Below are 14,107 nucleotides of genomic sequence, written 5' to 3'. Positions count from 1 at the left end.
AGTTCTCTAGATATGTCTTCTTCTCGTTGGCTAAAGACCCATGGCTTGGTTGCTGGGCACCTGACCATAAGGGATCTCTTGGCTCCCACGGCTGTCCGTCACACAGCTAAATATGTCCCAGTTCTGGACAAGCACATTGTTTCTAAAGTATTTGATGAGGTAAGTCTGGCTTTCCTTTTATTAAGCTGCGTTGTTTTTCTTTAGTTTATGGCATCCTTAATTACTCAGTGTAAAAAACGCTGGTTGGTGTAAGTTTAGGATGGAAACGTTACCTGTGCAAAAAATGGATGGACGGTCCTTGGTTTAGTGGAGGGGGTAGTCTGTGACATTTTCATCTTATTCATTCTAACTGGCCATAATTACACTTCCATAGCTTCACTTATCTTAAACGACTCTCACACAAACATCTCATAAAAAGATTTCTTTTGAGAAAGTATTGCTAACCAATATACTGAAAGTTTTCGACAGTCAGTGCACCATGGTAGATGCAATGTGTTTTACCATGTCGTCAGTAGTGCACTCTGTACTGCTTGATACATTTTACAGGACACATCCATAATAATTGTTGCTCAGACACTAGGGATCTGAATGGGGAGTCTAATTCTAAGACACAAGCTCATAGGAAAGCTAAAGAGGGGAAGTGGATGATGGGGGCACAAACAAGAATTCACCAGTTCAAGATGAAAGAGGCTGAAATCTTGTGTAGATAAATAGAGGTAGAAATGTAAGGGTACCAGAGGGCGGGAAAAGTAGGAGAGGGAGTTCAGGTGGACACGAAATATGGGTATAGGTGCTTTATCCCTGTGGTAAAGGAATGTGCAAGTCTGAAGAAAGTAACCCAGGAGCACAGCCAAAGAAAAATTTAAAATCTAAAAAAAGGGCTTCATGTGGTAAAATAAATAGGAAAACAATTATTGTAAAAGAAAAATTAATTAAATGAATAAGAGGAAATCCAGTAATAAATACATAAATAAATAAAACAAAAATAAACTCAAATAGTAAATTAGGAGTGCATCCTTGAGCTGGAACAGGTAGAACAGACCTTTACTAGTTATGTTAAGGAAAACACACATTTGCAGGTTGTCCTTTTTGCAATGTTATTCATTAACAATTATAGTCAATGGTATATGTTTGACAACAGCCTAACTACCAAAAGCACGGTAAGTGTGGAAACGTTTACTCTCCTGCATTGAATAATCAATGGAAACCTATTTTGCTAGTCACGTTTGATCCCTTCACCACAGATATGGCTATGACTTTCATTGCCTGTCTGAAGGATGTCCTGCCTTAGGTGCCTGAGAGTCATCTTCAATGTAATGAAGAAAGAAATTGAAATTTTCTTTATTGGGCAAGCCAGAGGCCATTGGATAAACAGCAACTGGTAAATGGGTCTCCCCGCTCACAATTCTCCCACTACAGTCGCTAAGAAACTAGAGGTAAAGACTGATGATAAGCTGTTTTACCAATGATGTCTGTGACTGGAACCTGGTTTGCCTTGCTCCGTTCAATTTGAAATGTACTTGATATACTACCTTTGGATGTGCACAGCACTGCTGTCCAAGCACTGATAACATCTAGACTAGATTATGACAATATCCTCTACCGTGTTGGATTAGAAAACTTCAGGTGGTGCTCACCTTATTTTGTGTTTACCCAAGAGAGAGTCTTTCTCACATCATCCTATAGATTTGCATGGCACCCCACCAAAAAAAGGAGCCTTTATAAGGTTCTTACTCTCAACCATCGGTCATCCTGCAAGCGCAGTCTGCAGTATTTGATCGATAGGATTGTACAATGCAAACCCTCTAGAAATCTTTGCTGTTGCTCAGGGTTGCATGTTGCGGTACCTAGGACCTCATAATGAGGCACCTTGAGGCACTGGAACATCACTTTTTTGATGTTCCAGTGGCGCAAAGTGCCTGGCATATTTCCAAGGCCACGAACAGCCACTTTATGTGGCTTTTCATGGCCTTGGAAATGTGTGCTCCTTTCACGCAGAACACTACGTGAAAGGGGAGTTCCATGGGTGTTGTTGAGGGTGTTCCCACGCAACACCCATGGAATCATAAACCTGGGAATGCATTAGAATCTAACGCCAACCCAGGGGTGGCACTAGGGAGGCGCAAGGAGGAGAAATGTTTTCATTTCTACACGTTTTTTTCCTTTTCTATGTGTGCTGCAGAATTGTGTGCTGCATTCTGCAGCACACATAGAAAGAGGAAGTTGCCTGAATTGATTGATTTTGTGCAGGAAGGTGTCCCTTCCTGCCTAAAACAATCAGCCCCGCAACGCAGACCCATAGTGCAAGGGTGCCTTTGATGGCACATGGAAGCCCAAACGCGTCTGTGCATTTTTTTTACTCTTCAGTGCATACATTATCTTGAAAAATCTTCGAGTTTGGAAACATAAGAAAGTACTTGCTTCTTTGTGTATCTGAGCACCACTGGCTGCAAAATGTGCTCTAACAAGGAGAGTTGTTAAGTTAATGGATATGCTGAACATGCAAAAAAGAGAAGCACAGGCTGCTTTTGCTCCGGCTCAGCACAGAAGTTGGGATCATGATACGCCCCTGGAGTGCAAATACATGTTTTGTGTAGAAGTGGGCGAGCTTCTGAAAGCTCGAACCAGGCTCAAATCAGATGTCCGTCTCTAACTCAACTTGCGGTCCTCTTGAAACCTTGAGCCCAAAACGAATTAAGCTCTCAAAAGGAGGTGATGGAGCCTAATGGCTACAGCCCATGGCCATGTAGCATGAGGAACAAGCAGGGCACAAGTCGGAAAAAAAAAGTGGGGGGACTAACCAAGTAAAGTAGTGTGCAAGTGACATCATGGTGCATGACATCACAGTGCTACATCACCGCATCAGGTAGTGACATCACAACCCATCACCTCACAGAAAGTGACATCACAAGAAATTACATCAGATCTTAACACTTCATACACATTTCGCAGGTCTATCATGAGTACATTTGGGCGCATATGAGATTTAACAAATTAGATTTTGTGTCTGGGTTGTGCCAAAAAAGTGACACAATCCAGATGCAAAATGTGGGCCTCAATGTATGCATTTCTCGTTTTAAAACTCTGCCACAAAGAAGTTGGCAACATGGAAAAACTTAGCAGAAAATCTATTCTGCTTAATTGGTTGCAAAGTCTGCATTTTAAAATATCTTACGGGGTAAAGCCACCCGCTGCAGAGATTTTCGTGTGCCCATAAATACCAGGGAACAATAATAATGGTAAGATAACTTTGGAGGGTAGTGCATTTGCTGGACAGACCTGTGTTTTCTATAGTCCCAGTTTTGAATCAAAGCAGAGTAGAGGGTTAATGTGTCTCATGCAAAGCACATGCAGATGACAGATTTTTATTTTGGATACCTAGGTGACTTACTGCTTTTAACACAGAGACCCTTTTGTTACTCGCAGTTCATAAATTGTGACACCTTCACCTTGTAACCCTCACTGTCTTATGTAACATCTCTTGTACACTGATTAACACATTTATAGCATTTATTGTCAATGTATGATGTGTATGTGTGATGTAAAGCCTCTGACACCGTGCATTGGTATGAGAAGTGCTTTAAAATAAAATAAAACATAATAGTGGTATTTAAATAGTTATTTGTGTAAATACTGGAACAGACCATCACATCTGACATTCTTACAGTGCATGCATATCTCTTATATACAGGGATTGAGCAACATAAAAAGCAAGCCTCTCTTACGTTTTTGTGATGTGATAACAGCAAGCTGTGTGGCTTTGTTTCCCCTGCCTTGCATTTGCATCTAGGTGTGAGGCTCCGATAGCTCCCAGTCAGGATAGTGGAACAAAAGGAGGCCTGGCTTAAATCCATCCTGGTGCCTGAAATATGAAAGGCCCTTGGCCACCTGCATGTTGCTACTCGAAACGAAAGCAGACAAGGTGCAGGCGCTGCTGAATGTGTCTCCTGTCAGAAAATGACACCGGTGTTGAAAAATGACACCAGGACAAGTTCAGCATATTACATGAATATTACAGTGGCGCCCACTTCTTGCAGGGTGAATGGCATGTGCCCTGGGCACAAGGTTTGAATACTGGCCTTGGCTCATATCATATGAATCCTGCAAATCTCCCTGTACCATAAAATAAAACGAGTAACATAGTCTTTGCCTGTTGTGACGCAGTCTTATTTCTTTGGGCAAGTATCATGCTATATAAAGCTGCCCAAAAAAAATGAAGATTCTGCTGTCACCCATGCTCTAATGTCATCCTCCAGGAATTAAGGTCCAAGTAATAACATCTGATGTCAGAAAGAGATACAAGCTAGAGGCAGAATTACACAGCGTGAAACTGGAAAATTTTGGATCATTTCTGGCTTTTCTGCTTGACCGAATTGTGATATCCTAGTAAAACTTTTTATTTCACCGTGCCTCCTTCTTGTTTTCTATCTGGCATGAGAGCACCTTCAATAATGTGAGTTCACAATGTGTACTGTCACCAAACTTCTCTTTCGTTTGATTTAACAGACTATAATTTTGCTCCATTTATAATTATATTTTAGCCGACACATAGAGTATATATGGCCCTTGACTTACCTCTTAGTTCACTAATAGAATTATCATCATGGTGGGGGCAGGAATGTTTCTCAGTTAATGTTTAAAAACTCATTTTGAATAAACACCTCAATGCAGTGATAATCTGAAGTGCTAAGGTGATACGCGTTCTCATGTTAAAGAAATACAGGGGTATATTTACATTAGAATGACAGAGCGGGCGTTAAGCTAAAATTGCTAACGCCCCAATCCACTATTCTGAAAACACAGGAATGTGCCATATATACAATAATACGGCGTACCCTAGTGTTTTTCCTAGCGCTGGTGCTAAATTCGGCTGCCTAGCCCAGACACCCTTGCACCATAGTGCAAGGGTGTCTGCCTTGAGGGAATGATTGTTTATGTGCAGGAAGGTGTCCCTTCCTGCACATAAACAATCACTAATGTACATTTCTAACTCCTATGTCTGCTGCATTGTGCAGCACACATAGAAGTTGCAAATCGTTAAAAAAATGTAATGAGTGTTTGTGTGCAAGAAGAGACACCTCTCTACACATAAAGAATCATTCCCTCAAAGCATGCACCCTTGCACTTTGGTGCAAGGGTGCCTGCGTTGGCGCTAAGCAGCTGAATTGAGCGCCAGCGGGAGGGAAAACTCAGGGGTTTGCTGTATCATTGTAAATACGGAATATCCCTGCGTTTTCAGAATGGCAGAGCACGGCGTTAGCAATTTTAGCTTAACGCCGCGCTTTGTCATTCTATTGTAAGTATGTCCCTGTATTTCTTTAACATGTGGAAGTGTTTCACCATAGCACTTCAGAATGTCATTGCATTGAGGTGTTTATTAAAAATGAGTTTTTAAACATTAACTGAGAAACATTCAGCACACATAGTAACATCAAACAAGAGAAGAAATGAATAATTTCTCGTCGTTTCGCCATGATAAGACCAGGTTATTTTGTTCTCAATTTTGGCGCTGACCCATATTTACGCCACCCTTGCAAATAGGGGGCAGCGCCAAAATCAATGGGTGTTGTGGTGGAACACCCATTGCCCGCCCCTTTCACGCTAAGTGTAGCGTGAAAGGGGGTGCCTTATTAACAAGGCCGTGTTAAGCCACGCTAAGTACTCCAGTTTAGTAGAGGTGTTGCACAAAACGGTGGACTCTTCTTGGATAAGTATGTAGGGCAGGATTAATTCTGTCACGATGCTCGTGTCACAAAAATTAAACCTCAACAGGAAGCACTTACAGATATAAAGAGAGCAGGGCCCGAGTTGAAGCTCTACGTCAGTAACTTAGAAATCAGCCTACCTTCCTGCGCATGGTCAAGGCTAAGCAGTCATTTGTGATGGAAGTGTTTGATCCTTGCTTTTCTCGAGTGCAAAACCTCATGTGGTTCCTGTGACCAGGAGGTTTTTTCTTGTCCTCTGCTGCTAGGACAAGAGATTGTGTTCTGACCTTTTATAAACAAGAGGCATGTAAACTTGCCTAGAAGCCCCGACCGTTTGGCCCCACCCAATATACATTAGCTATATAAATCAACAGAACAAATGCCAATAATGATCCTCTTTCAATCACTCATTCTCCATAAAAATCACACACTCTACAACACACAGAGACAGACTCTACTTACAAGACAAACAACACTGAACAAATCACAATTATGATCGACATTACATGAAGAACCAAAACCAATCTATACTTTTTTTTCTCTTTGGTTCCGTACAAATAAATATTTGAATACAACAATACAGAGATCATACTTGTAACCCTTGTAAAATACCATCCACAAAAAAATTATTACTATAGACGTCTTCCTTCTTTTACAAGTACATGAGTGATTGAAAGAGGATCAGTATTGGCATGTGTTCTGTTGATTTACATAGTATATATGGCCCAGCCTTACTGATTACAGGCCAAACCTGTGATAGGTTTTTGTCAATATACATTAACGGCATACAACAGCTCCCCCCCCCCTTTTCCCAGAATGATGGACAGCTTACTAAAAGGACCCCTGCGCGTTTCCGCTTGGTAGCAAAGTTAAAGACACACAAGGTCAGTGGAGACATTTCTTCGGGTCCTTTACGCAGCTGTAGTGTAGGAGTGTAGGAGATGTACTATACATTTACCCAATGAGGTAGCACTTACTGATTAGCCAGTAGAAAGTACTCCAGTTGAGTAGAGGTGTTGCACAAAACGGTGGCCTCTTATTGGATAAATATGCAGGGCAGAATTCATTCTGGCACGATGCTGGTGTCACAAAAATTATACCTTAACAGGAAGCACGTACAGATATAAAGAAAACAGGTGCCCGAGTTGAAGCTCCACTTCTGTAACGCATTTTTCAGCCTTACTTCGTAGGCATTGTCAAGGCTAAGCAGGTGTTCTTTCTCCTCATTTCCACAGTGAAAAGATCGCTGTAATCCTCGATGGAGGTGTTTGCATCCTTGCTTTCCTCGAGCGCCAAACCTCATTTAGTTTGTGTGACCAAGAAGTTCTTTCTTGTCGTCTGCTCCTGAGACAAGAGATCGTGTTCTGACCTTTTATAAACAAAAGGCATGTAAACTTGCCTAGAAGTCCCACCCATTTGGCCCCGCCCCATATACATTAGTGGTATGCAACGTCTTCCCACCCTTTTCTCAGAATGATGGACAGCTTACTAAAAGGACCTCAGCAAGTTTTACGCGCGGTGGCAAAGTTACAGACACACAAGGTCACGCGAGACATTTCTTCGGGACCTTTACGCAGCTGTAGTGTAGGAGATACACTATACATTTACCCAACGAGGTAGCACTTACTGATTAGCCAGTAGAAAGTACTCCAGTTGAGTAGAGGTATTGCACAAAACTGGGGCATATTTGCAAGAGCTTATCACCACAGGATCGTCACTTTTTGTGACGTTCCTGTGGCGATAAGCCCTTTAAATATGCCCCAGTTTTTTTGACTTTGATAACACCTTATGTCTAATCTAACATGATCTTTATTACATGCTTTACAAGGCAAATATTTTCAAGGCTCTGCTCATGCACGGGCTCTTAGGGGCTTATTTACAAGCCCCTTCCGCCGCCAGGTCGGCACTTTTAACATTGGAAAAAGTGACACACCAGTGGCGAAAGGGACTTGTAAATAAACCCCTAAGTGCCAGAGCCGACGGTTGGCTCAACTCTGTCTGGTCGCACCCTGTCAAATTCTTGCTGCCCAATTCTAGTTTTGTGAATTATAAGTCTATACTCACAAATTAAAGTATTTGCGCACCTATGTTCATGCGCAAAATCCTTTGTGATTCATAAACAAACTTCAGTTATTTCCCTTCGACTAAACTGGAGCCATGCAGAGGAGTGTTAAGTCGTGTGGGCCACCCCATGCTGATGTTATCACAGAGGGGGGTCCCACACTGTAGCCCTGCTGTGCGCGCTTAGTAGTATGCTCCTGACTGGAAGTGTATAGTGTAATAAAAGGGGCCGTGACCGGGACATCCGGGTCAGACCAAGAACATAGCCCTCGTGTGTGTGCCCTTTCATGACATCGCTACAGCTACAACGTTATACAATCCCCAATGCTGTGAGCGAGTCCCCGCTCACCTTGACAATGGAACAACTGGCGAAGAGGGTGTCCTCTTTGTGCGAAGGACCCACGGCGGCTGTTTCTGCTGGCGCCTCGCCTGCTCCTTCATCGGAGCGTTGTCCTGTGCCTCCCTGCTGCGGCTGCCACGCAGCGAAGACTGCTGCTGTACCGGGTTCCGCCGAGTCTGCGGTGACCCCCGCCTGCCCGCCGCTGGTGAGTTGCGGCCTCCCCTGCCTCGTGCTGCCGCCTGTACCGGCCCGCTGTCCTGCTTGTGTCCCCATTTACTCCCCGCGTACGTGGAACTGCGGGCGCACCCTGGGTGACGGCTGCGGCGCCGCACTGTTTGCATCCGCGACGCCCACGACCTGGCAGGCACCAAAGAAACTAGAGCATCAATTATACAGCTGCAAGTAGCGGATTATTCAACACAATAAAAGCAGTACAGCCTAGTCAAAGGCATTGGCACCACAGGAGTGTTTTAAACAGGCTAATTTCGTCAGAACGTAAAGGCAATGCATCCTGGTAACAAGTGCTGGCACGACAAGAGTGGCTGGGCATTCTTGTATCTCCTTGGGGCTGTGGTTTTGCTGAGGGTTTTTCTCCAGTGTGCACGTCCTTCACTGCGAGGTGCCCTTGTGTTTTCCCCAACCATGGTGCTACAGGGCATACGCCAATTGCAAGTCTTCTGTGTTCGTTGGACATTTTTGCCGCTCAGGGATCAGTCGTGCATTCAGACTCGCGTCCATTATTCCCCTCACGAGTGGATCGACCTGCGCCACCAGCAAGCGCGGCAACTGCCTGAGGAGTCGCTCGATACGTTCTACGCCCGTTTGAAGGAATTAGCGAACACGTTCACATTGCCTAATGCCGACGACAAAATAAGGGCGCAATTCATTATGGGGTGGTCGTCCATCAAATTGCGAGAAAATATACTCCAAACCCCAGGAATTTCCATGGCTGACATTCTAACAATGGGCTGATCAAAGGAACTGTCTAAGGTGCGTGCAGCGCACATGGAGGCAGCCCTCCAATGACAAGTGAAAACTGAATCAGTAAATGTGGTGATGGCCGAATCTCCAACGAAAACCGCCATGAGGAAACCAGAATGCAACAAGCCACCACCAGCAACTCGGACTTGCTATATGTGTGGAGGAACATACCCTCATCAAGGCCCATGCCCCGCTCAAGGGAAAAGATGCTCGGTGTGCCGTCGGTTAAATCACCTGGCGAAGGTGTGCCGATCAACTGGATGACAACAACACCTTGGCCGACAAATCAACGCTGTGGAATCCCCACAGATGGGAGAGGCAGAAGATATGGACGATGATGATGTGGAAGGGGCGGTCCATGTCATTCAGTGTTTGCTTATGGTTCCACAACGCCTCTTTATGTGGTCGGCGTCTTTACCACCGACATTTCCCATGAGTCCCGATCCATCCGCACCAAGAATGCTGCTGAGTTGCCGCACGGCGGAGCATCTACAACTGGTGGTCTTCGCATTTGCTGTGCACCAGGAAGATGTGGAGTCCCTGGTGGAGGAGTTCAAATCCCTGTTTGACGGCATAGGATGCCTCAAGGACCACATGGTGCGGCTCCATGTAGACCAGTCGGTACAGCCAGTTGATCTCAAGCATCGATGAGTGGCGTTTCATCTGAGGCCAAAGGTCGAAGAACAACTGAGGAAGCTGGAGGCAGCTGACATCATCAAGCGCGTTGAGGGTTCAACTCCCTGGGTATCTCCCATCATGATAGCCCGAAAGCCGAAGCAACCAGGCGAGGTCAGAATCTGCATCGACATGTGCCTGCCAAATCATGCAATAAAGAGGGAACGTCATCTAACCCCCACGGTTGACGACATTGTGGCAAAAGTCAGTGGTTCGCACTGGTTTTCCAAGATGGATCTACGGGCGGGCTATCATCAAATCCTGTTAGATCCCGAGTCGAGAGCCATAACAACGTTCTCCACACATGTGGGCCTACGCAGGTACAAGCGTCTCAATTTTGGGATGTCCAGCACAGCAGAAGTCTTTCAAGACACCATTAGAGGAGTACTATCCGGCCTCAGAGGGGTCATAAATGTCAGTGACGACATTTTGGTGCACACGCCTACCCTAGAGGAACACATGGACCGTCTCCGCTGCATTTTACAGAGACTACAAGACAGCGGCCTCACCCTACATCGTGAGAAGTGTGCGTTCCTCCAAAAAGAAGTAGCTTTCTTCGGATACCACTTCTCCCAACAAGGAGTGTCGCCCGATCCAGCAAAGGTTTGTGATATCCATACCGCACCAGCTCCGACCACCGTGACTGGTGTCAGAAGTTTCCTGGGCATGGTCACATATTGTGGCCGTTTCATCTGCAACCTAACAGACCTAACTGCGCCATTACGAGAACTCATGAAGAACACCACCCTTTGGGAGTGGGGTCACGTGCAAGAAAAAGCCTTTCTGGACACCAAACGGGCCCTCTCGGCAGAGACTACGTTAGTCTATTTTGACCCAGCACGTGAGTCTGAACTGTCGGTTGATGTGAGCCCCATTGGATTGGGAGCAGTATTGTCCCAGAAGCAGCCGGATGGGGCCCCGGTAACCTATGCAAGCCGGGCTGTAACCGACACTGAGCAAAGATACTTACACATCGAAAAAGAGGCGGTAGCGATTTATTGGAGGTGTTGCAACTTCCATTTATACCTATATGGTGAACCATTCACAGTCCACACGGACCACAAACCGCTGATCCCACTCTTCATGGGTGTTTCGTCGAAACCTCCTCCGAGGATTGAAAAATGGATCCTGCAGCTTCAGGAATACCAGTTTAAAGTGATCTACCGCCCAGGTACACTAAATCCAGCAGACTTCCTGTCCAGGCATGCCAGGCCAGTAACCGAAGAGGAGGAAAGTAAAGCACATGAGACGGAAGAATACTTCAAGCTGGTGGTCGAATGCTCTCGCCCCCTTCCCGTCCTGTTGAGTGATATCGTGGAAGCAACCAAACTGGACGAGTGCTGGGAGATGGCAACCTTGGCCGTAGTATCGGGACAGTGGCATCTCCTTCTTGAGAGCCTGGCATGCAGAACTGAGGAAGCACAAACGGCGCTCAAGGCCCTGCATAACGTCCGCTCAGAGTTGGCTGTTTCCCCGGAAGGGTGTTTGATGAGAGGTACTCGCTTGGTCATTCCCAGGACACTGCAACAACGAGTGGTAGATCTGGCCACATCGCACACCAAGGAGTAGTTAAAACCAAGTCACGTCTGTGCAGCAAGGTATGGTTTCCTGACTTGGACCATATAGTAGCGTGGACGGTCCGCTCCTGCCCCCTCTGTCAAGCTGTTGGTCCAGCTGAACCGCCTGCACCGATTGTGACAGAAGACATACCTCCTCACCCCTGGCACAGGGCGAGTGCTGATTTCGGGAGCCTACCTGATGGCAAACACAGGCTTGTCGTCATCGATGGTTTTCCTAAATATCCTGAGGTTGAGATACTGGACTTAATTACAGCAAGCAACACGATACCTCGGATTGAAAAGATAATGGCCACTCATGGGCTCATTAGGGAGCTGCGCATAGACAATGGACCACCGTTTTCTAGCCATGAGTTCACTGAATACCTTCAGTCATGAGGTGTTTGGCACCAGAAGATCACACCCCGATGGCCCCAGGCTAAAGGGGAAGCAGAACGTTTTATGCGCACTCTAAACAAGGTCCTGAGGATAGCTGTTGCCCGAGAACAAAACATGGAATGTGCCTTATACACTTTTCTGAAAGAATATAGGCTAACGCCTCATTCCACGACCATGGTCAGCCCGGGATCGCTGTGTAACCAACGGGTGTTGGAAGATGTTTTCCCTCATGTGACACCATCATCTGGTCTACGCGATCAAGTTGCTGAACGGCTTCGGCAGCGGCGAACCAAGAATGACCACATGTCCAGACGGCGGCATGCCAAGAATCGATTGTTGACAGCAGGTGACCTGGTGTTCGTGAAAAATAGACATCCACGAGAGAAGTTTTCACTCCCATTCGAACTCGACCCCTGGGTCATCCAGACAGTAAAAGGGACAATGGTCACAGCCCAGAAACGCAGTGAGACAATCACGAGAAACATTTCGCATTTCAATAGGTATCAAAGTCCTGCGTTTCCTAGTGTTGTGACGCCAGATGCGGATGGTGGCGAATCTACCAGCGAATTCCGTATCGAGGAAGACTGGCTGCAACCTGGTCAGGACTTGTCTCTACCCAGTGCACCCCGTGACAACTCTCCAGGGACAATCAGAACTGAAGATCGCAGAGGGGAGTGAACGTCGAGGAGGACAAAGATACCACTTCCGGGCCTATCCTGCAGTGTCGTCTCGACTGAGAGGTTTCGTTATGGACTAAGTGTTTTTGAAGTGGGCAAAAAAAAATATTTTCTCCCTCTCTCTCTCTCCCTCTCTCTCTCTCTCTCTCTCTCTCTCTGCCCATCCAGTCAGTGTTTGATATTGTTGTTTTGTTTTGCATATTCATGATAAAGGAGGAATGTTATGTCGTGTGGAACACCCCATGCTGATGTTATCATAGAGGGGGGTCCCACACTGTAGCCCTGCTGTGCGCGCTTAGTGGTATGCTCCTGACCGGAAGTGTATAGTGTAATAAAAGGGGCCGTGACCGGGACATCCAGCTCAGACCAAGAACATAGCCCTCGTGTGTGTGCCCTTTCATGCAATCGCTACCTCTACAACGTTATACAATCCCCCATGCTGTGAGCGAGTCCCCGCTCACCTTGACAACGGAACAAGGGGCACCACAGAAAATTACTTTATTGAAAACTCTTCACGGATGCAGTCAGTGTATATCAACAAGGCCTATTTTCCGACGGGTTTAAGTAGGCATTTGATAAATGTAAGAGCGTATAGTATGAAAATGATCTTACATTTATTTTTTTCGTCTTCATGTATTCTGTGGTTGTCAGTAGCGTAACTGCTCCTGCTTCTCGCCTTCGATACTTCTTCACCAGCAGGTGGCAGTATGAGACTGTACAAGTTCCGAATGAATTTGAGATTTGCTATTCTAAATTTGCCTAAAATGACTTTGTGACTGTGAAACGCTGTTAGCCACTTCATCGAAAAGCACGGAACGCACCGCGGACATTTAGCATTTAAGACTCCACAAACCCATCCGAAGTCAGAGTTTTAACAATGCACACTCACCCATAATGTCGATAATAATAGCCAAGCGAGTTAAAAAGAAATCTTTGGGTACCCAAGGTAGGACACATGGTTCTGACTACAGGAATCGGACTGATATTGCAGAAATCTTCTTTTTAAAAGGTTGGCTTCTCCTGCTGCTTCTCATAGCTTTCATGGTCACGTTATAACAGTTGGAGACTTATAACAAATTTACATCGGCAATCACCGCTCTGTAAAGTCTGCACATGGCTACAATAGGCATTTCTGCTTCTCAGAGCAGCGTGTTGTTCTCTTTACTGATTTTGACCACTCTAGGACTTGTTATTTAAATGTCACCAGGACCTCTCATTTCCAATCCAGCCTTTATTTACCATATTGCATCCTGGGATTTGTAGTGTTGACTCTTTTCAGTTAAACCACTTTGACTGGCACGCCTGAAAAATATATTTTGTTTAATGGTAACAGGCAAATCTGTGTCCTGGTGACACCACGTCATCTACACTGGTACACTTACCCTCTTCTGTTCAAACCTAGGCAGTGAGAGCAAGCTGATGACGTTGAAATGCCACGCCAAATTTCAGTTCTGCTGTGTTTTGGACTCCATTAATTAGAGGAATTCCTGCCATGAGGTTTTGATCAGTTACAGAGGATCTTCTTTATGAGGGGTTGGGCCATCCCTTCTTACAGTCATAACTCTAAATAAAGACGCGTCGCCAAGCTAAGACAGTACTAAAGGCAGGACGCAGTATCTCTTGATGCAATAGAGTTTATTAGCTATCAACACCCTGTTCCAACATTCAAAATAGAATGTACCAAGGGGATAAAAGATAGAGGGAAGTACCAAG

At 45.5% G+C, this 14,107-nt stretch overlaps 1 protein-coding gene across 2 annotated transcripts in view; it reads left to right on the top strand.

The window, feature by feature from the left end:
* VWA3B (von Willebrand factor A domain containing 3B) overlaps window positions 1-14,107 on the top strand; it is a 983,684-nt gene that overhangs the window by 488,880 nt on the left and 480,697 nt on the right. For both annotated transcript variants that reach the window (XM_085622889.1, XM_085622888.1), the window contains one exon: window positions 3-159. In XM_085622889.1, the coding sequence (XP_085479015.1) occupies window positions 3-159 (157 nt within the window). The remainder of the gene's footprint in view (window positions 1-2; window positions 160-14,107) is intronic.

Source organism: Triturus cristatus, chromosome 8 (assembly GCF_964204655.1).
Source record: "Triturus cristatus chromosome 8, aTriCri1.1, whole genome shotgun sequence".
In the NCBI taxonomy this organism is placed as follows: Eukaryota; Metazoa; Chordata; class Amphibia; order Caudata; family Salamandridae; genus Triturus; species Triturus cristatus.
The sequence above is the reverse complement of the archived record's forward strand: the minus strand, read 5'-3'. Positions and strand labels throughout refer to the sequence as shown.